This window comes from Pocillopora damicornis, chromosome 11, assembly GCF_964200805.1.
Source record: "Pocillopora damicornis chromosome 11, jaPocDami1.2, whole genome shotgun sequence".
NCBI classification, from domain to species: domain Eukaryota; kingdom Metazoa; phylum Cnidaria; class Anthozoa; order Scleractinia; family Pocilloporidae; genus Pocillopora; species Pocillopora damicornis.
The window spans coordinates 22575729-22597191 of NC_142680.1; the positions used below are offsets into that span (position 1 = coordinate 22575729).

General features: G+C 38.3%; 2 protein-coding genes across 3 annotated transcripts in view; both read left to right on the forward strand.

Moving 5' to 3' along the window:
- The window catches only part of LOC113678408 (dimethyladenosine transferase-like), an 8191-nt gene extending 7052 nt beyond the window's left edge, over positions 1-1139 (forward strand). Inside the window, exon 12 of the mRNA XM_089187277.1 lies at positions 508-1139. Within this exon, the coding sequence (XP_089043403.1) occupies positions 508-550 (43 nt within the window). The 3' untranslated portion in view covers positions 551-1139. The remainder of the gene's footprint in view (positions 1-507) is intronic.
- Positions 1140-2819: 1680 nt separating this feature from the next.
- LOC113678367 (adhesion G protein-coupled receptor L4) lies at positions 2820-21026 on the forward strand. 2 transcript variants are annotated; one of them, XM_089188532.1, is made up of 28 exons: positions 2820-3361; positions 5269-5345; positions 5480-5588; positions 7123-7452; positions 8030-8326; positions 9059-9181; positions 9436-9555; positions 9972-10078; positions 10394-10600; positions 10695-10763; positions 10872-10986; positions 12168-12311; positions 12569-12641; positions 12810-12939; positions 13138-13184; positions 13408-13543; positions 13699-13796; positions 14162-14267; positions 14643-14805; positions 15272-15338; positions 15777-15843; positions 16257-16345; positions 16921-17047; positions 17175-17216; positions 17408-17581; positions 18065-18182; positions 18644-18762; positions 20177-21026. In XM_089188532.1, the coding sequence occupies exons 1-28, from the start codon at positions 3256-3258 to the stop codon at positions 20321-20323; spliced, it is 3507 nt and encodes a 1168-aa protein (XP_089044658.1). In that variant the 5' UTR covers positions 2820-3255; the 3' UTR covers positions 20324-21026. The 2 variants fall into 2 exon arrangements, with proteins under 2 accessions (XP_089044658.1, XP_089044657.1); XM_089188531.1 differs by having other exon boundaries at positions 2823-3361; positions 5269-5381.
- Positions 21027-21463: the final 437 nt, after the last annotated feature.

Below are 21463 nucleotides of genomic sequence, written 5' to 3' on the forward strand. Positions count from 1 at the left end.
TAACTGTTCTGAGAATACGCTGTATTTTACCTTATTCGATATCGTTCAGTCTGCGTCTTGTCAATTTAGAGCAATTAATTGAGTGTCGACAGTAATCTGAGAATGAAAAGTTTTGGTTACTTCTCGCTGATTGGTTACAGAATTTGATGCCACTTTAACCAATCAAATGCAAAGCTTAAACCGATCAAACCTTGGTCACCCGCGTTTTCCCGCCCTTCGTGAAGTTTGCTTGTTTTTACTTAGAGTTTGAATCGGCTTCTAGTGACTGGATATTTTTGTTGGTTCTGACTGGTCGATGTGTCAACTTTGTTGGTTGTGTTACGACAATCAATCGAGAAGCGCTTTTCGAAAATCATGCCTCAATTCCGTCGGATCACCTTAGAATTGCCTATCGTAATTTCTCTTTTTTTATTACGTAATCCAATAAATTTACGCTTTGTAAGCGCAGAATTTATCACACCATGAATGATTTATCAACAGTTATTTGTTTGTTTGTTTGTTTTTCAGTTTACTTCACCAATTTAATTCCAACGGTATCCATTTTACGTGATGGTGTCGATGGTGTCTGAAGAATATCCGTTTTAACTCCTGTACATAAATAGCAAATATTCCGCACATGATTCTAAACTGCTATTTTTGGTTCAGTCACTGATCTCTTTAAATACTCAGGAAGTAGTCGTGTTTCGTTGGTTTTCTCTAATCAGCGTCGAATTTCTGGTGAGGCCAAGAGAAGGGAACATACATTATTGATAAGAGACATCTTTGTTTTTGGAAAGAAAATGGAGAAATCTCGGGCTGCAGCGATTGAAAACTCAACACACAATGTTTATAAATTGAATAAAGAGGGAAGCCTTTGAAAGCTTTTGTAAGTTTTTCATGAAGAAGAGCGCGAAGACTTTTACTTTGACAAGCTTGCCAGCTAACTCTACATTGCAAAGAAATATGGTTAATGATGTCACAGGAAGATACATCACACTGATTCTCTTGTAACGTTTACCAATGGGACTATCATGCAATGTCCCTGCGTAAACATAACATTTTCCCGAATTAACTTTAATGTGTAGAGAATGAGAAAGATGTTCAATTCGTTTTATCACGAGCTTTGGACAAAGAAAATAAAACAAAGTTCCAACTACGGAGCAAACTGTATATCTTTGGATTTCGCGTTTGCATGCCCTGGTAACTAAACCAAAGAGATGTCGTCAGTAAGCCAAGCTATGTTCGATTCCTCTAAGGGAATGCGCATTGTTCCTTCGTCGCAAAGTAAAATACATCTTTCTTTATTCGCGGACCTTGATCACAATAAACCATCTCTCTTTCTCTATTTATGTACACGACGCTTTCGACACTTCATGTCCTCGCAGTATTTGGGGCGCCTGTTGCATACGTTGTGACTTCAATTTCTTCAAGAAAGGTCTTCGTTATCTTACATCGTTAATTCAGTTAAGATATTAAAAGTAATCGGTAGATTTCTGCAACTAGAACGTGCACGCATGTAAGCTGGAAGGTTCTAAAGTAATCAACCAGCAGTTTTGATTTTCTTACTGATGATCAAAAATCACTGCTTCGGTCAAAAGTGAAAAACAGGAAATCTCGGATAATTCCGATTAATTTGAACTTTATTAAGAGGTAAATTCTTCATTCCATCTATCATTAATTTGCAGATAGGGTTACAGATGCCGTTCGCAATCTAGATCTCGCAGAGAATCCCGAGAAGAACCCGCTGAAAATCCCGACGGAATCTAGGTGTAAATCTCTGGGGCAGTTGCGGGAATTCCAACGGCAATCCCGGTTGATATCGGGTGGGAATCTTAGGACGATTGGTGTTGATGCAGAATATCATCAGTTAAACAGATCTAGAGAAGTTTAACATTTGTATCGGTGGCAATCCCGGCAGGAATATTTGCGAAAATCCTTACGGGAATTCCAACACGCTCTTGGCGATTGACGTCAGAGTGGTAGTGAAGAAGTTGAAGCTGTCTCGCAAGGTTTCAGCGAGAATCCCGTCGGAAATACCTCTATAAATCCCTGGAGGCCCTAGCAGTGATCCCGGCGTGATCCGTGGGCAGTCCTTACGGGAATCCGCAGGAAATCGCGTCACAATCCCGTGCGAAGATCCTTACACGATCTTAGTTCAAATTACTGTCAGGGCTACAATTTTATTTGATGATGAAAATTAGTAGGGAATTTATCATGGAAGGTTTTTGTAAAAATTGGGTCGTGGTTTCCACGGGGAGGTGTGGTATGCTCACGGTAAGATGAAAAAAAAATATTAAAAATAAAATAGATGATTAATAGAAAACGAAGGAAATACTCCGGACTCATCTGTATTTTCAAACTATTTGTTTAAGAGATCCATGGTAATTGATAGATCGAGAAGCAAATTCGTGGGAGACTATTCTAGATTTTTGTTTGTATTTTTGATATAACGCATTGATAACTCTGAGGGCAGTTTATTTTTAACTATGCTGATGAACTGAATATCACTCTAAAAATTAAATACATCATTGCTAACACGAAATAGAGAAATTGAAAATTTCCGCATTATTTGGAGTGTACTGCGATAGCTCGGCGGGAAGCGAGGGTTATTTCATAAGTCCTTAGGACAAACAAGCTTGATTGTCATACGTGTTGTGAGCTTAAAAAATAGCTATCATTATTGTCTGCGTAACGATGTTGTAAACCCACAATAAAAAAATCGTAAGAGGATTTTGTCGACTGTTTTTTTTGTGGGCGTTCACCACACCGGAAACCACTCTGGAATCTAGTTCTTGTTATACTTAGAAATTACTACTTATACCTCACCGGCTTTTTTGACAGACGAGGTCGAGTATGATCCGCTAGCCACGAACAATCATTTCTATCACGTATTGACAGGATGATATTGGGTTGCACCGATACAGGTCATTTCACTTGGTAATGCTGAGTGACTCACGAACTTGTCTGGGGGACTCTTTCTTTGTTCGCACCCGGTTTAAATTCGCTTATCTACAGTCATCTTTTGTGAGGGTTCGGTGAATGAAAACTTTCGTGTTTATTTGTGTTACGAGAACAAACTACGAGTTTATCAAGGATCAATCTACTGATTGAAGAGTGTAAATTTTAATTTGCGGAATCGCTGTAATCTGTTCATTCTTTCAAGACAAATTCGCCCTTCGGCTGGACTTGACATAGGACTGACTAATTGTGACAACAATTAAATTGCAAAGGCACTAGAGGTAGAATTGGCCAAGGCTTGAACTTAAGAATACGCGAATGGAGTCAATACTCCTGAAGTTTTGTCTCTGGCTATTAACAATAACTGCTCTGACAAGTTTATTTGCGAGAATAGTCAAAGCCAACGGAATTACAACTCAAAACAGTAAGTAAAGAATTCAAGATTCATTTTATTGTCTTATAATTTATAACAAGTCTGTTTGTGGTTCGTTCGTATCAGTCTAATTGAAGAACTAAAAAAATATCACGGCATTCTTGTTTATGAAAAATCGTTCGTAAAGTATTATCAGGAATTTTCAGTTAAACTCAATAATGGTTCAACGGAAAATTTAGATACAAAGAATATCGTTGCTTATATAATTTACAGACACTACCGAGACGTTAAACTCAGCCAATATTTCAGTAGTATGCATCAAATTAAATACGTAAGATTATTTACTAAGTCTCGTTTAAAGATATTGAATTGGAAAAAAAATGTTATTGAAGGTTGATCAAATTATTTTCATTTGTTTACAACTTTCTTTCTTCTAAAGACATGGCAGAAATTTTAAAGGAAAGATTTTAACAAAGATTTTAAAGCCAGAGAACGAGGTTTAGCTGTCTCCTTAGGGAAATTTTACGAACTTCAAGCTACCTATTTGCTAACTTTCTATTTTGTTTTCAATTGCACGTTTGATATGAATGCTGTGGAATGAAAACGATTTAGAAGTCAGTGACAATTATAAGTTTTTTCGTGACTCCAACCTAATCTCGGTAAATTAATGTTTGGCTTCGTTACGCTTTCCGCGTTTAATAATTTGGTCATTGGTTTTCACCTCATTGAGATACCTATCACTCAATGTATTTAAATCCATTAGCAAAATTTAGTTATCTATCAGAAAAATGTCCTTTATAGTATCCTCGATCATAAGCAGTGCTTTTTAAGTAAGTTCATTCAACTGTTTATAATGTGGAGTCCGATTAGCGACAGACAGTGCCCCTCAGGTTGTAATGCCTTACTGACAAGCCACTGACTAGTATTTTAAAAATTTCATCACAATCAGGTCAGACAAAACATGCATTAAAAATAATCAGATTAATTAACGAGACCTTTCGAAACGAGACCAATGTTGATTTTGTTAAGATATTATTTACTAAGTGACAGGATCCCTCACAACTCGAGACTGGTGCCGGAGAGCAAATACATTTTTCATACTATCGACTTAATTGCTTGAATAAATCTTACTGGGCTTACAATTTCCAGCCTTTTTCAGGTTAATACAATTATTTTGCACGGCAGAACATCCCTTTTGGATCTGAGAAGCATATAAGCGTAATGGAGTATTACAAAACCTGTCTTTAAAGTTCAAAATTTATAGAGATGTGAAATCAAGTTTGTGTGCTATTTCCGGCGATGTTTGCTAATAGCGCTTGTGGTTAAATCATGAATGGTGTTTTAAAAAGAATTATTTTCCATTAGGGATTTCAGTTGTCTCCGATTTTGCAGCACTTTTTAACCGTAAAATTGTTTTAGAGCGAATATCAGCGGAAACTCTGTTTAAACCATTCACTTCGACTATGAGAAATTTTCTTTAGAATCTAGTAAGCATAATTTTTATCGCATCAAATAAGCTTACTCATATAGGCCAAGGGGCTAACGGAAAAGAGGAAGAAAATGAAAAAAATTTCGTCAGAGCGCTGATAAGGAAGGTTAGTTTTCTTAGTCAAACTGTGGGAGATAAAATATGTTCTAGTTTGTTCAGTCTACATTCGTGAATTTAAACGACGATTAAAGCGCTTTATGAGTATTGCTTCATCGGCTTAATGGGTCGTGAACCAAGATAACTGGCTACTTGTTACTGCACGCAATATCTCATCATTTGAGACCGCGATCCCGAGGGAGGGTAAGGCCAGGTAAATGCGCGCTTTTTGACGCGTCTGAATATCGAAAAGAGAGCGACAGTCAAATCTTAAAGGGCTCTGATGTAAAAATATAATCAACGCAATTTTATTTAAAACTCCCTGTTAGAAAGTCGAGTTGAGACGATTAGACTGAAATTTTTCCTTTTTCAGGTCATGGAAAACTTCTCGAATGCTCTGCCACCGCAAATTCTTCAACGGCGGTTTTTCTGACGCGGAAAGAGTCTGGCGTAAGTTATAAAATTCCCAACAATGGAAATTTTTCTGTAAGGGAGTATACCACAATTATAGCCTTATAATGGACCCTATGGACAATTCCCTCCAGCCAGGTTTAATTTGATAAAACTTTTATTCATTTATCTAGATTCCTTACAGACCTTTGCATTCCAAAAGAAAATTCACAGTTACCGAAAAACTTGTTGCTACAAGGCAACATGGTTATTGTAAAGTACTCGTAAGAACAAAGAGCGACGGTGAGTTGGTAGACAAATTAGAGGAAGTTTTTAGTCAAATGCTGAGCACTTACGTAAAGTCATTATCAATTAAAACAAAGTAATTACGTATAAAAACAATTCTTATCTCACAGAATTGCCATAGAAACTAACATTGCCGCCGTCTATTGTCATGGTAACGAACACGCCTCCATGGTGTCACACGAAAACGATGTATTGAGCCAAGTTTGAGTACTGGTCCGAGTCGCGTGGCGCGCCTTTCAAGTCTCGTCTTTTAAAGTCGTGTCTTTTAAGTCGGGGGCTTTAAAAGGTCGCGGATTTTAGAAAAAAGAATTGTTTTTGTATCATTTGCTTTGTTTTATCTATTGTTTTTAATTATTTATCTTAAGGTGATTCCTCAGTATTGCATCGCACATCCTGTACTGAGCACAAAATCATGTAATCATGCGATTAAGTGCGCGCGCATTCCGAGAGCAAGGTATTGTTTTTCAAACAATGTACCAGGCAAAGATGGTCTTTAGCTCTTGAACGAACACAGTGACCTATATTTCTATTTATATAATTTTGGTGTACAGATTATAACCTTGAAAGCAACGACTTGAGGAACGTTTTATGTCGATGTCCTTTAAAATTGCGTGATTTTTCCACAAATTATATACAAAATTGTTCCATACGCTCGAGACTTTCTACCTATCAAGTGCCCTTTTTTTAAAAACCCTTGCTTCTAACCATCGTGAACCAATGCAATTGCGCGTGTGATTAGTGCCAGTAAAGGCATAAATGAGGTAAGTTTAGCCCATAATATTTCGTAAAAAAGCACGGTGAATTATCTTTTCCATTGTAGTTTTTGAAACAGTCATCAGAAGGGAACATTTAAGGAAAGTTTAAAAAAAGTAGTTTGGTAACTTTTTTTCTCAGGAATCACCCTAGGGGGAAGGATGTTGATACACGACGTATAGCAATACTACAATATTTAAGCGTTAGTTGAACCGGTTCACCCTCCCAAAACATATTATGCCGTCCTATCTACTCGACGTTAATGGTAACCAAGCTTCCCAAAATGTAGATCAGAGTGAACCCCGATCCCTAACCGTCCATCCCGAATCCCGAATCCCGAGTCCCTTATCCTTAATCCTTCATCCAAAGCATCACACGCAGAGCCTTACCCCTAAACTCTAACCCAATCCCTTAGGTTATCCTTTACTCCTAGTCCCACACTCAGCTTCCGAACCGCAAATCCCTAATCTAGTGTCTCAATCGAGTCAAGAATCCCTCATCTTTTTCCCGAATTCCAGTTCTATAATTCGAAGCGCTACGCGCAAAGTCCCACCCACTTGATCCTAACCTAGCCCGAGGCTTAAGACCCGCAGCCAGAATCTTGTAACCCAAATCCCGAGACCCAAATTTCGTATCTCGTATCCCGTAGCCCAAATCCCGAGACCCAAATTCCGTATCTCATATCCTGTAACCCTCATTCCGAGTCCCTTGCCCGAATCTCAAATCTCTGATCGCAAGTCAAGACGTAACGGTTTTTATTTATTTATTTATCTCTCAGCTCGATTGTCAGTCCGTTTCCTTCCTGTCCAAATACAAAGACCTCACTTCCGAATTGTTTCATGGATACCTGTGACACTGCAGGACACCCAACCCATATATAGATTGTTTATGCAGTGGAGAAGCAATGATGGACGTATTATAAACCGCTTACTCTGCGAAGGAAACCGAACGTCTTGCACAGTTGTAGGAAGACTTCCCCTACCTCATCGCATGTATGTCAATGTTATTGTGAAGAAACCAGTTCATAACTTTGGAGAAGGGAACATACTTACATACCCTACAGAAAATGTTTCGCTTCCTGTACCTGAAGAGAAACCAACGAAACCAGGTTAGATATAATACAAGGGCAATTATTCAATCGAGTACAGAAAGTAAGCCAAGATTGTTTAATTTGGTTTTGCATTACTTACCTCTATGATTGGCTCAGAAAACTCGTGCTCCTTTCTCAACAAAACAGATTAAACGCTAAAAACAATCACGATCTGGTAGCACGCGTTTTCCCGCGCTAAAGCAATTAACATGTTTTAACTCTGAGTTCCGATTGGCTGCCCATGAAATTTTCCTCTTATCTTATTGGTCTTTTAAATATTGTGGCTTTGGTGCAACGACACAAACTTGAAAAATGCTCTATTGTTTCAAATATCTTCTTTACCAAGAAAAAAAAAAGCTAGGAGACTGAGACCGAAAGGTGGTGCAGTTTGTGCTATTTTAGATCACTTTTGTTTTGTGGGATCTCAGAAAGATCCAGGGATGAGAAAGCGTTGGGTTCAGTGTTCAGCAAAATAAATAATGGTTCTTTCCTTTTTGTTCTCTACAGCTGTAACTAAATTTTTATCTGGGAAATTCAATTTATTACAGCTGATTAATTTCTCTCTCTCTCTCTCTTTTTTGCATTTCTTTGACAGCTCGTGCCACAGGTAACAGTACAACAGGTAACAGTACAACTTTCTTGAAAGTTGAAATCGTTAGTTATGACTGGAATTTTGTCAATCTATCATGGAATGCAATTGAGACTGGAAATAGTCACGTAACCTACCGAGTTACAGCCAAAAGAGGTAATAAAGCCATTGATTTGGTGACACCAAAAAAATCCATGGCATTATCAAGCCTGAAGCAGCTGACAAGATATGAAATCAAAGTGCAGGCTCTGGAAAATAACAGCGTTCCTCTTGCATCAGCTGCGGTCAGTTTTATCACAGGAGGTGAGTTTGCACTCGCTTGAACTAAGTATTGCAGATTACAAACGTTATCTTTTAACAAATTAACTCACATTTGTCTCCAAGCTCAGCTGAAGTTTGGAACGAAAAGCTAGTTTTAAAGGGACACACTCAATCAGTGTACTTTGCGCGTCGTTATTGTAGTTATCCAGGAACTCCATATTGTTTCTCTGACTGGGGTATTACGGTTACTTTCTTGAGCAAGTCTTTCTCCTCTCGCGGATCGTTTACCAATAAGGAGTGTAAATGAGAGCCAAAAAATTGAAGAATTATATATTTGAGAGGTTACTTAGGGTTTATAGCGGAGCTCGCAGAGCGTAGCCCCATAATTATACAAAATAGTAATAACCCATCAAGCCGAAAAAATTTGGATGTACGACCGTACGACCAACCGTACAAGGTGCTACTTTTCGCGGTCAACTGTACCACAGGCACTATCTTATAATCAGTCCTCTACACGGACACGGAGAAGTTGCGAATGAAAATCCATTAATATTACCACGCACTTTATCCATAGTAGGGGCTTTAGTTTTATTGAAGAGACGTGCGGGAAAAAGAAATGCGAGCTCCGCTTTTAGGATGGCCTAAATCTATAAATTATAGATCATTTCTCGGACTGAACTGCTTAAAAAAATACCCTTTCGAATCCAAATGTAAGGGGCTACGGAGGAAATATCCCCTCACAAATTACAATCCAATTCTTTTTTACTCTCACAGACAGAAACGAATGTAAAGAAATGCCAGATCCATGTTTCGACCGCGCCCAATGTATCAACACCAAAGGAAGCTACTTTTGTCGTTGTCCTCTTGGATGGACTTTTGACGGGAAAGCATGCAAAGGTTTGTGGGAATTTCAAGACAACTGCTCTGTTAACAAAGTCAAATGTTTCTTTTGGTCTACCATTACATTTATAATATGGTTTGCTAAAACGTTGCTTCAGGTGTCACCAGTTTCACTGTTTGAAGACTCCCAAGGAGCCTTTGTGTCTATCTAAATCACGTTAGATAATCTGCATATTTCATGGTGGCAAAGTTACAGTAAATAATGGACATTTGTTTTCCTTATTGTACTAAATTTGCAATTATCTTTTTAGAAATGTCACAACATGAAAGAAGAGGGGCATTTTGCGACACTGAAAGATTCCTAAACATCATATGGCCGGTGACGTCACAAGGACAAATGGCTTTCTCCAGGTGTCCCGTTGGATCAAGAGGTAGGATTGGATCAAATCTCTAAGCTAACTTCTCCTTATTATACATCTCTTATATCATGTTTCTTATCTCGTATCTCATATTTCATATATTATGTCTCATATCTCATATCTCATATCTCATATCTCATATCTCATATCTCATATATCATATCTCATATCTCATATCTCATATCTCATATCTCATATCTCATATCTCGTTTTTACTATCTTGTTTCTCGTATATATCTCCCAATTATCATATCCCATATCTCTTCCTTACATCTGATTTCTCCCCTCTCCTATCTTGTATCTCATATCTTGCACATCGCATCTCATCTCACATTTATCAAATTTTAACTCTCACATTCCATATCTCATGTCATTCCCTATCCAACGTAACTTCCCTTAAATTTCGTATTCCATGCCCCAATTACCAGGTATCGCTAAGAGACAGTGTTTGGAAGTTGGCGAAAGCACATCTAAATGGGGTGTCCCTGATCTCAGTGAATGCGTCTCGGATAAAATGATAAATATCGCCCAACAGGTAACGTGGTTTTTTTTCCTTTTTTTAATAAAGAAATGACAATAAAAAAAAACGGGAATCACACTTTTCTAAGTTTTTTTAAATAGCATAAAATGTCGATGAGAACATTGTTGATCCGTTTGAGTGAGAGGCAACTCGCCGTGAACAAATTACTTTTTGTGACATTTTCATCATATCTCTCTGTCACAGCGCACTATTATTGGTCAGTGTAGTGAAGTATAGCTTACCAAATTTCCCACCAGATCTAAGTGCCTCGCCCAAAGCCACAGTGACTCTAACCACTTTAAGAAATAATTTTTGTTATTAACAATACAGCTGGATGATCCCGACGTCGATGTCACCGAAATTTCCATGCAGCTTGTTAATGCTACTGACGTTAGCACGTATGGGCAAGCTCCACTTCAAGCTGGTGACCTTAAACTGGTCGTTGACCTCATAGCGAAGATTTCACAAAAGAGCCTGGGAACAATGCAGTACTTACCACCTGCCATAAGAGACGAAACAATAAAAAAGATTACAAAGGTTTGTCAACTTAGGTTAAATCCTTCGTGTGACTAAAAATTTTTTCTAAATTCATATCAGAATGTGTCAAATTTGCCGCTCTATTTTTATTTAGGCCATAGTGAAGTCTTCCAGTAATATTCTAGACGACAAAGCTCTTGAATCGTGGAAATTTATGCCAGAGGTAAGGAATATACAGAGAGAAAATGGAGGGCATTTGAAAGGTGTTGGTTTTATTTCAGCTGGTGACCAAATGGCTCTCTTTGCATTAACTGGCATGTTTATTTTCCAGGACTCGAGGGCCGCTGAAGCAAGTAAGCTTTTAAAAGGAGTTGATGGTATTGCTCTCCATTTGGCCAAAACAGCTGTTGCGAGTAATGCAATCGTATCTGAGGCCTCAAACGTCGGTGAGTATCACTCTAGTTACCTCCACACAAACTCCGTATGGGGCGCTATATTTGGAGGTAAAAGAAACGAGAAACTCTTTATAATCCTGATAACCCGCCCATGTGACTCACAGTACTTCACACTTTAGGAAAAACCCTTGGAAAACGAACAGTTTTTCTTGGTGTGTTCCCATGTGAACATTAGCTTTAGAGCTCTCGCAGTTTTCAACAGCATGGTTAATTGGAAATTCTTCGGACTTTCCGTAACAAATGGAAGATAAACCTTTAGTTCGTGCGTGATTTGAAGCAGAAACTCTTCGCATTGCGCCCGTTATTAATTGGAACTTCGCGGGGCCGAATTTGTTGCAAAATTCTCCACTGCGTTAAGGAAAATCTCTGAGGAGCGCTGGTTCGACAATCAATAGGATTGCATCTTTCCGATTTCTTGCGTTTATTTATAATCCATACAATATCCGAATTTTTTACATTCAAACAATCTTAATCTTCTGCTACAAGATAGCAATTCTATTTATCTGCTATTAACGGAAATACACGCCTAAACTACGTAAAACCGGGATTGACATTACTTATTCGTGATTTACTAAAATCCCAAGCTATTTCCTGTCAACTTGATTTTAACAACTGTTTCTCATTCTACGCCGATCGACACTTCTATAATTTACACCCACACGCACGCACTATTATATTTGCTGCACGAATGACACATCACGCAACGTCACAGGATGTTCCAACCCAAACGCGCACGCACAATTTCCCCACGCAATTCCTTATCTAATTATTTCACCCCATTATTGATTTTCTATATCACGAACATTCTAAAGTCTGCCATTACCGTGCTATGTTCAATTATACACCTAAATCTTAAGTAACCCATCCGTCATCAAACCCCTAGCTTAATTACTAAATTAGAAAAATAAAATATCACGCGATACGCCTACAAGATTATCACGAAAGAATTAGATAAAGATAGAAATCTCTCTGGGTGGCCCTTACACTGCTCAGTTTGTGTAATTGAAAAAACGCTCTTAACGGTTAGCAGATCATTTTTATCAATAGAAGGACGGGGAGGGACGGAAGGAGAGGGGGTTACTTACCGGATCGACTTTCCTCCAGAGTACATCTTGAAAAATTTGAACCCGTCTCAAAAGTCCTTACCTTTTTTCTTATCTCTTCTCTTCTAGTGTTGAGTGCTAAATCCATCAGCGACGTCAAACCGACTGCCCAGCGGATGCCGCCGACAAGCAAGATCATACGCAATCTTACTTCTAGCACTGTCTTGTTACCAGGCTCCGTGTTAATGCAACAACGGAATGAAGGAAACCAGGGTAAGTGCCACTGAAACTTATCAAAATTCAAGGCAAAGGGCGTGGAATTGTTTCATTTCAGAAAGTCAGCAACTTTCCTCTGACATATCCATGGTGAGATATTTCCTTAAATTGCCTTGAAAGTTACATAGACGTCCACGAGGTCGTTTATGTGTATCTGCTTGTTCGGCAGAAGATTTATCCGTCCATTTGACAGCCAAATATATTTTCCTACACCAATTGTTTCAATTCTTTGCTCTTTTTTCTTTCTAAACCAGGCATGACCCAGTATATTACATTCGTATCATACCGCAACCTTGAAGCTTTGATGCAGCCAAGCGCAGATGAGAAGTAAGTAATTCTGTGTTACCTTCCTGTACCGTTAGCCAAAACTAGAATCTACCCAAACTTGTAAAGAACTCATAAAGTAGCATGGCCAGTCCTGTAGGTTTTTTAACTCCCTCTTCTTTCAATAAAGTTTTATTTTACACCGTGGTTAACATTATCTGTTTATTACAGATCCTCTAACTCAACGGAAGATGAGAGTGGCTTGGGTAAAATCGAATCTGAAATTACGTCAGTTTCACTGCACCCGATGAAAATAAACAGCTTTGAAGACCCAGTCATCATAACTATGAAAAGCAAACAGGTTTGCATCGACTAGCGACTCAATTCAATTGTGGCAGTGTGTTTGCTATTATTCCCTTGAGAGCATACTTACTTTCCTAGGAGTACAATTCCATGGAAATGTAACGCTTTGTAAGACATTCATTTCACACAACATTTATTTCACACCTGCTGTGTATCACTGCTGACGCAAGAAATATCGTTTTTTCTTCCGCTACAGAATAACGACAAACTCCAAGCTAACTGTGTTTTCTGGAATGTGTCTGGGTGAGTCAAGAACCAAAATATTTTTATGGCAAAACGAACCTTTAAAAAAAATGGCTTTCGGTAGCAAGTGTCTTAGAATAGACACTATGTTTCTTTTACCATCAGCCGAAACTTCATCAACTTCCGCCTTAGTGGGCGAAAGAGAACCTTGCAGCCTTTACCTATAAATAGCTATAATTTTGATCTGGAGACAATTTTATGAGACCTTTTTTTTTCTTTTCAGTCCCAGAGGTTTCTGGTCGCAAACAGGCTGTCATTTAAAGGAAAGGAACTCAAGCCATACCACTTGTCAGTGTTACCATCTAACAAGCTTTGCCGTGCTCATGCGCATAACAGACATGCCAGAAAATGACACAATGGTTAGTACAGATAGTCTTAAGTCCACGACAACCAAGATAAGATGCGCAAATTTCCTTACAATTTGCTATACATTTAATTAATATTTACCTAATTATATTTTTAATCATCTCTTATCCTTGTGGTAAATGTAATCATCTCTCTCTCTCATCAACAGGAGAAACACAAATTTGCCTTGAGTCTTATTTCATTGGTTGGTATTAGCATTTCCGTCGCAGCTTTGGCCCTCGCTTTTCTCACCTTTGCTTTCTTAAGGTGAGTAAAGTACTGTGCTCTCTCGGTATAAAGCAATTTTTAATTGAACACCGGAAGTAATCCGAGATTGTTTTTATTTTCTTTACCATGCTCTTTGATTGGTCCAGAAAATTTGTTTTCCCGCGCTTTCGGCAGTTTTCTTGTTTTTACTTTAGGGTTTTTTCCTTTCTTCCGATTGGCCACCGTTTTCACTTTGGTTTTGGTTTCACGAAACCCAATCGAAAAGCACTCTAGCCTCTTAAACTAAACCGTAGTCTTATTATCGGATGCTATCAATATCAAACTTTCCCACGTTATCTGCTACACTGATCAAGCGATCATTTATCCATAGAATAACAAGTGAATTTTTTAAACAATTTTTTCAGGTTTAGAAACACGCGTCATCGTTATTTCGTTCACGCCAACCTAGCACTTTCTCTGGGTATGGCGGAGACTTTGTTCCTGTTCGGCATAACTAAGACGGCGAATAAGGTGAAGATACAAGAATAATGTGTTGTATGAGAAACAAAACAAAGGCAGCGGTCACAATTAATCGCCTAGGAGAGAAGCAGGGGGAGGGGGGGGGAGGGGGGGGAGACGGGGGATTTTTGGGGATCACATGGTTCTCAGGGGAGAACGGAGAGGAGAGGGGACGCGACTTCCCCCCTGCTCCTTCCTTCAGGCGACAAATAATGAGTAGTCTGTGATCATGACGTTTTGAATTTTTTTTTTATTTTCCCGTTGATGACTACGTCGACTCGACTCGAACAAACTATGATTAATTTAATTTTCGAAGTAACTGACTTAGATTCCATAATCAAGTTGAAGGAATGGTTTAGATTCCAACTCAATACTTTTTTTTTTCAGCTAATTTGCAAGATCATCGCCATCACCCTACACTACTTATTTCTGGTTTCATTTTGTTGGATGGCTGTGGAGGGAGTCGTCCTCTATCTTCTGCTTGTGAAGATTTTCCGAACTAAAACTCGGCCAGCGAGAGATAGAACTGTTTTCTTTACGTTTAGTTGGGGTTAGTGTCTTTTTAATTGCTGACTGCTCGCATCTAATTCCTTGAGGTAAAGTCTGCTTTCGAGTTGAGTTGCCCTTACGGCTCATACAAATTTCCCTGTGCAATAAGCGAGTAGGGTCATTTCTTATCTATCCTTATTGGAAAAATATGATTTTTAGGGCCTGTAAACAGGCCCTTAGGCTCTTTTCTCTCTCTCTCCTTCAGTATTGTATCGCTCGGGTAATTTGCCAGTCACGATCTGAGTTGGGCAGTCACGGAAACGCAATTTGATTACTTCAACGTAAATTTCACTCAATCCAGCTATATGTCCGTTTAATTTCGTTTTTTTAGATCCTACCGTGTAACTGTAACTGACATGTACAACCGCCTAACCATGAAAGGTCTGGTTACGAGGCTAATGTCAGTTGTAAACACCCAGAGCATGACTTTGTCTAAACAGTACAACATATCTTTTGTGTTTACTCAGGCATCCCAGTAATTGTCGTGGCTGTGTCGGCTGTGCCTTTTTACGAAGGCTATGGCACGGAGGAATTGTGAGTAACCTTTTTAATGCAAAGATATCTTTGTTTCTGGTGAAGAACTTAAATGAAGTGAAAGGACCGTTATTCGTTTGTTAAAGCCTACCTTTCCGTAATTAGAGCGGTAAATTTCGTAGAACGGACAGACCAGATGAATGGAAAAGCCTCATAATTTTATGGATTTATCAACATCTTTTCCCTAGTTTTCACAAATTTGCAATTTAAACATACATACGTCTGAAAACAAAAAAGCTGCTTCGATAGCGATAATCATGAAATTCAAATGACCCATGAATATGCTCTCATTTCATTTTAACTTAGGAGTTGTACTGCGTTTCCAAGACATGTGAATACCGAACTTTCTGTGCACAAACTTTTGATACATGGCGTTTCCGTGTTTCTGTTAGCTAGAATAAGTTATGATTAATAATTCCTTATGTTTCTGTTTGTTAGCTGTTGGCTGTCAATTGAAAGGCGCTCTACCTGGGCGTTCGTAGGACCAGTTCTTTTAATCTGCTTGGTAAGTTCCACTTTCTTTTTGCTTTTATAACATTCAATTTCATACACGGAAAGAATATGAACCCTGACTGGGTTCATATTCTATATGCAGCAGTGTTGCATATGGCTTGGTAACTAGTGCACAAATTTGGTAGTTCAGTGGTTTAATTCGAGTCAATGGTGAGAAATCGGAAGTAACCTGCGTTCTAATACTCATGGGCGACTCCCAATTTCTCTGTCTTTTACTCTGAAGACAAATGATAAACATGCATCTATTTTCTTATTCAATATTCTACTGAGCGAAATGAAGAGTAAGATTTGTATGTTGTGCCCAGCCAACTATGTAATCATTTAATCGATTATTTCCACGAAAAAGCCAAATCTTGGAGTTTTAGAGAAGGTTGACCAATGTTTGGTCAAAATTTTCTTCCACAGTTTAATTTCGTTTGTTTGGGGAAGACGTTTATGATCATGGCAGCTCGAGGACGAACGAAGAAGGAAGACACAAGTATTGAAAAAATAAGGTAAGACCACAGAAGTAACTTTCCGATTGAGTGACAAATCTGATTGCTATTTCATAATAATACGCTGTGTCTGGACCAGAAACTTCGCGTCACCTTTGAGGCCGTTTTGATGCCTGGAAAACAAAACCCTAATTTATCTTTATAAAATAAATTGTGATTTTTTTTTAATATGCGTTTTCCAACGCTTTAACTTGTTTACGCTTTGAGCTCTCTTTACAGCCTCTTTGTTTGTTTTGCTTTGGTTCGCTATCGTGATAATTCCTTTTCTTGAGTTATCGGAAAACATTTGGGGGAAAACGATTATTTGAATCCAAGGGTATATTCGGCGTTCATCACTGTTATCTTTGAAGAGTCCCTAATCGATCAGAGTAACCCTTTGCCCTCTCCCTCAGTATTTTTGTTAGGTTCACATGATCAATTCTCCTGGATGGAGAAGTTCACCGTAAGAGTTCAATTAGTGTCTTTCCCGAGAACATCACACAATAAATATGACTCAGATTATTACCTGATCGTGACGTTGGGCGTGTTTTCAGCCCAAAAACTAAAATAGCATTAACAATCGTTTTGCGTAACAGATACTGGTCCAAAGGATGTGCTTTACTTTCGTGTCTCCTCGGCCTGACGTGGATACTTGGAGTTTTTGTAGTCAATCAAGACACCATATTTATGGCATATCTTTTTAATATTTTCAACACCTTACAGGTATGTTCAGGAGATTTTTAAACGATATTCTTTTACATTCAAGAACTTATCGGTAATAATTTAGCCTCCTGAATTGGTAGTCAATTTTTTTAAACTGATTCCTTGATATTTATCTGTTATCTCACAGGGCCTATTTATATTTGTCTTTCACTGCATCGGGGATGAAAAGGTGAGGCAAGCTTCCTTCAGTTTTCAAAAAAAAAAACATGTTTTAATCAACTGTAAATTGGCCATAGTGAAGAGATTTTAAGTTTAAGTTTCGAGCAACAGCCCTTCATCAGAGCTGACACGTGTAAAAGTATCAGAGTTTTCTTTACATTCTCCAAGTCTGATCTTCATTTGCTTTTTTTTTGTATTTAGGTACGCGCAGAATATTTACGTATAATCCGCTGTCAAACACGTGCGCAGGCCTATGGCGTTGCTCGGCCTTGGTGGAGCAAGTCGGACTCTTTAAGCCGATCTCGAACATGGGAGGAGAGGCAGGGGAAAGTTTACAGAAGGAGTACTCTTCAATCAAATATTGATTGCTCGAAGGTATGTGATTTTTTTAAACAACTTAATCGTTTGTTTCTCTAAAATATTGATAAGAGGAAGCAAGTGGATGTAAGACTAAGACCATGAATTCCCCTTAAAAGTCAAATGTGAAAAGAAAATTTACCACCAGCTCCTTTTAAACTCAAGATATTTTATCTCTTAGCACGGGAAATGCTACTCGTGCCGCGTGTGTCGCTTGAATGTCTTGATGGAGATCGAGAGAAGGAGTGATCTACAAAAAACTTAAGACGGATTGCCTAAGGAAAAATTGTTGTGTTAAGGAATCAGTCCCCTTTCCCCGATTCTCCCTTGATCTATAACTTGAAAGGGGGAAAAAGTCAGGAAGTTACATTTTTATGCCAAAGTTGGTGCTATGAGTTTTCTGCGTTTTTTGATGTTTGCGACTGAAGTAGTCTACTCTTTCTAGTATGTAGAGAACCTCAGAAAGTTGAATATATTTCTGTACTTTTGATTTTTCGTCAGCCGCAAGGTTCAATTCAGCGGAGAACTAATACCATAACACGCCCCGAGGATGCTGCATTTCTAGAAAGATTTGTTTATAAACCACCCGCAGAAGTGACCAATATATATGGAACAGTTGGTACGATATATATTTTTTTATAATATAGTATTTCTCGGTTCATTCAGAGACTGATATGATTAGTGGAATTGGATTAGTGATAAACGTGTCTTTGCTGAAGCTTGGCGAAACGACTAAGAAATTTCATTTAAACCCGTGATCTTAAACAGAACTCTTAGGTTAAACAAATACAAATTGCTTTTGCGATATGAAATTCCCAGCTAGCATTCTGTACCATTTTCGATGGCAATCATGGGAATTAATTGCAAAAGTATAGCTTTTTAACAGCTCCCCATGAGCTAGATATTTCATTTTCCTGAAGGGGGCTTTTTGTCAAATTGTATCATTGAGCCATGTTTATAAAACTCCAGTGTTAAAGCTAGGTTTATCACTTCTACAATAAATAAAATTTACTAGACCAAGCAATGCCTTGTTAGCCATCGCGTTTAAAGACATGGATCTCTCTCTTTTTTAAAACACAGAAGATGAAAATATACAGAAAAACGTTGAACAGGCAGAAACTCAGCTATTTGAGGAACAAGACGAGAATCAAACTGATGGTCAAAATGAGTTGGGAAGTTGTACACCAACGCTACATCAGGTATTTCACTGCTTTGTAATTAGAGCAAATTGCAATTGAGTGTCGAAAATCATTTTGGATTGCTTAAGTTTTGCTTCACTTCTCTCCGAGACTGGTCCAAAAATCTCGCAGCATTCTCTCAACCAATCAGAATTAAAACTGAAACCAGTCATGACGTGGCCACTTCTGTTTTTGCTGCGCATCAGACAATGTAAATGTTTTTGTCTTGAGTTCTCATTGGCTTCGCGTAGTAACTCTGGTTTTTGCTTCATGGCAATCAATCGAAATGCGCTCTTACGGCAGGGAAGTGAACTTCTCTTTGAAGAGCCGTTTATTATTAAACTTGCTGTTGTATGATATTGCCAAAGCTGTAATTTTTCCCCAAAATCTTGTCGTATGGAAGTTGAATTATGATTGAAAAGTGCGTTATTCAAGATCAGAAATCATCAATCAAAACACAAGTTGTTACAAATTCTTTGAGAACAAACAAACTACTTCTTTTAACCCAATGATAACTTGTCGGTTCACACTGGCAATCAACTTCGCGAGTTAGTCTTTGTGTCTCTAACTTTAGATCTCATTGATTCAAAGGATGACACGTTTTCTAGGCCAGTTACGAGAGGAACACGAATTTTTTCGAACTAATAAAGGAGCTTACCATAACAGGAAGCCATGTTTGAAATAAAAACAAAGGGCGACGCCTCTTTTTTTCTTAATTCTTTTCTTTAAGAAACATACTGTTTGACTGAGAAGCGCTATTTTGTTTTTTTTAACCATTGGACTCCTGAGAGTGACTAGCATCTAATTTCTCCTTATACTAGCGAAGCTCGCAGAGCGTAGCCCCATAATTATACAAAACAGCAGTAACCCATCAAGCCGAAAAAATTTGGATGTACGACTGTACGACTGTACGACCGTACAAAGTGCTACTTTTAACATGCGTGGTCAACTGTACCGCGGGCACGCCAACGCCACGGCTTTGTCCAGTAGTCCAGTGGTCAGTGCACTGGGCTCCGAGTCGGACGACCCGGGTTCTAGTCCTGGCCGGGGCAAGGCGTTGTGCCCTTGAGACGTGCGGGATAAAAAAAAATGCGAGCTGCGCTTTTAGGCTTGGCTAAATCTGTATATTATCATTCCTGAAACAAACATTAAGGTCACGACAATAGAGGAAATAATCACAAACTAAAGAAGCTCTTGAATTAATTGTTATACAAATTCTCCTTAACACCTTAGGTAATGTAAAGAGATATATGGTAGAATGGAGTACGGGGGATATGCATACTGATGTTGGGGTGTAAAGGGTTATGAAAAAGAGTGAAAATCAAATAATTCTCCTAATTTCCCGATGAAAGTGTTTGTAGCTGTATTGTTGATTCAGCAGAATTTAAAACAATTTACTACATTGACGATATTTGTTTAAATATTTTACTCCTAGGATCCAGCGCAAAGCAGAACAGAACACGTTTCGCTTGAAACCGGTTTGACTTGTTCCTGTAATAGTGCGTCATTATCGAATCTCCCGGATGTGATACAGACTGATTACAAAGAGAACTATAAGGCGAAAAATGACAGTACGGTGTGAAAAGTGAGAGGAAGCGTGCGCAACTGCTTGTTTGAAATCAATTTTCTTACATGAGAATCCCGCTAAATGCGTGTTTGGTGAGCGAAATGAGGAATTTTTGCACACGAGGATTGAATGCCTGACAGGGAAATGTGCTTTCTTGGCTGGCATCAGTGACCCCTTTTAGAGAAGTAGAAGAGATAAGCTGGGAAATCCAGAAAGAAGTCCCAAAACCATGGTGAAACGTCCACTGCTGAAATATTAGGAAAATATTTAAGGTCCATAAGCACTATTCGCAAGGCTTGAGATTTTCCCCGTAAAGCGAAATAAAAAGATTAAATCAATGTCAGTATCTGAGCAACTGCACACTCATCTCTCCCCTGATAACAAGTTAGGGTTAAAGTTGAATTAGGGAAGGGGTAGGGGCGAAGTGGCTCAGGTACTGACATTGATCCAAAAGATTCGTCTATCCATTTGTCATTTAATAAAATGACTACCTTGGCCAAGTTAAGGTATCATCGCGTAGGTCATAAAGAAACTGAAATGTTTGAACATTTAACCAGCTGCATTTGATAAATGACTTTGAATGAAAAAGATAGCATGACTGTATCTGTGCAAGCCCAAAGTGACCTTTTCAGGATGCTGGGTGGCGCTGTTGGTGCGGAACGGGGAAGGAGTGGGGAGAATAGTCGCCAACAGCCCAAAATAAAACAAGAGGAAAGAAGCGTTGAGTTTTTCGTTTCTATTGTCCTAACATTATGCTGATTTTACCCTACAATACTATACTAACATTAACTTAGTGGAAACCAACTTTCAAGAAAATCTTTATTGTTAATCTTCTTTCGTTCGTTCATGGTTAAATTAATATTAAATATATAAACAAATTTCACTTTTGAATTCACACAACTTGTGAAAAAATATCTCTTAGATGGAATTTATAATTTACAATTTGACCGTGATATTGGCATAAAAAATTAACTATTAGCTCCATCTTTCTCCGATAAAATCTTGTCTGTCTGTCTTAAACTATTTGCAAGATATAAATACTGGAAATTTGAAACTACCCGAAAAATTGTAATTCCAAAATGATAAACTTATTTAATAATCTATATTGTTCTCTCAAAAATTCTACGCATTTCCATCGGAAATATTAATAATTAA

Excerpts from the sequence above, each read along its gene's own strand:
- LOC113678367 (XM_089188531.1), top strand. The coding sequence starts at position 3,256 with ATGGAGTCAATACTCCTGAAGTTTTGTCTCTGGCTATTAACAATAACT. Across the intron at positions 10,764-10,871 it reads CGTGGAAATTTATGCCAGAG|GACTCGAGGGCCGCTGAAGC; the intron begins GTAAGGAATATA and ends TTTATTTTCCAG. Across the intron at positions 12,642-12,809 it reads CAGCCAAGCGCAGATGAGAA|ATCCTCTAACTCAACGGAAG; the intron begins GTAAGTAATTCT and ends TGTTTATTACAG.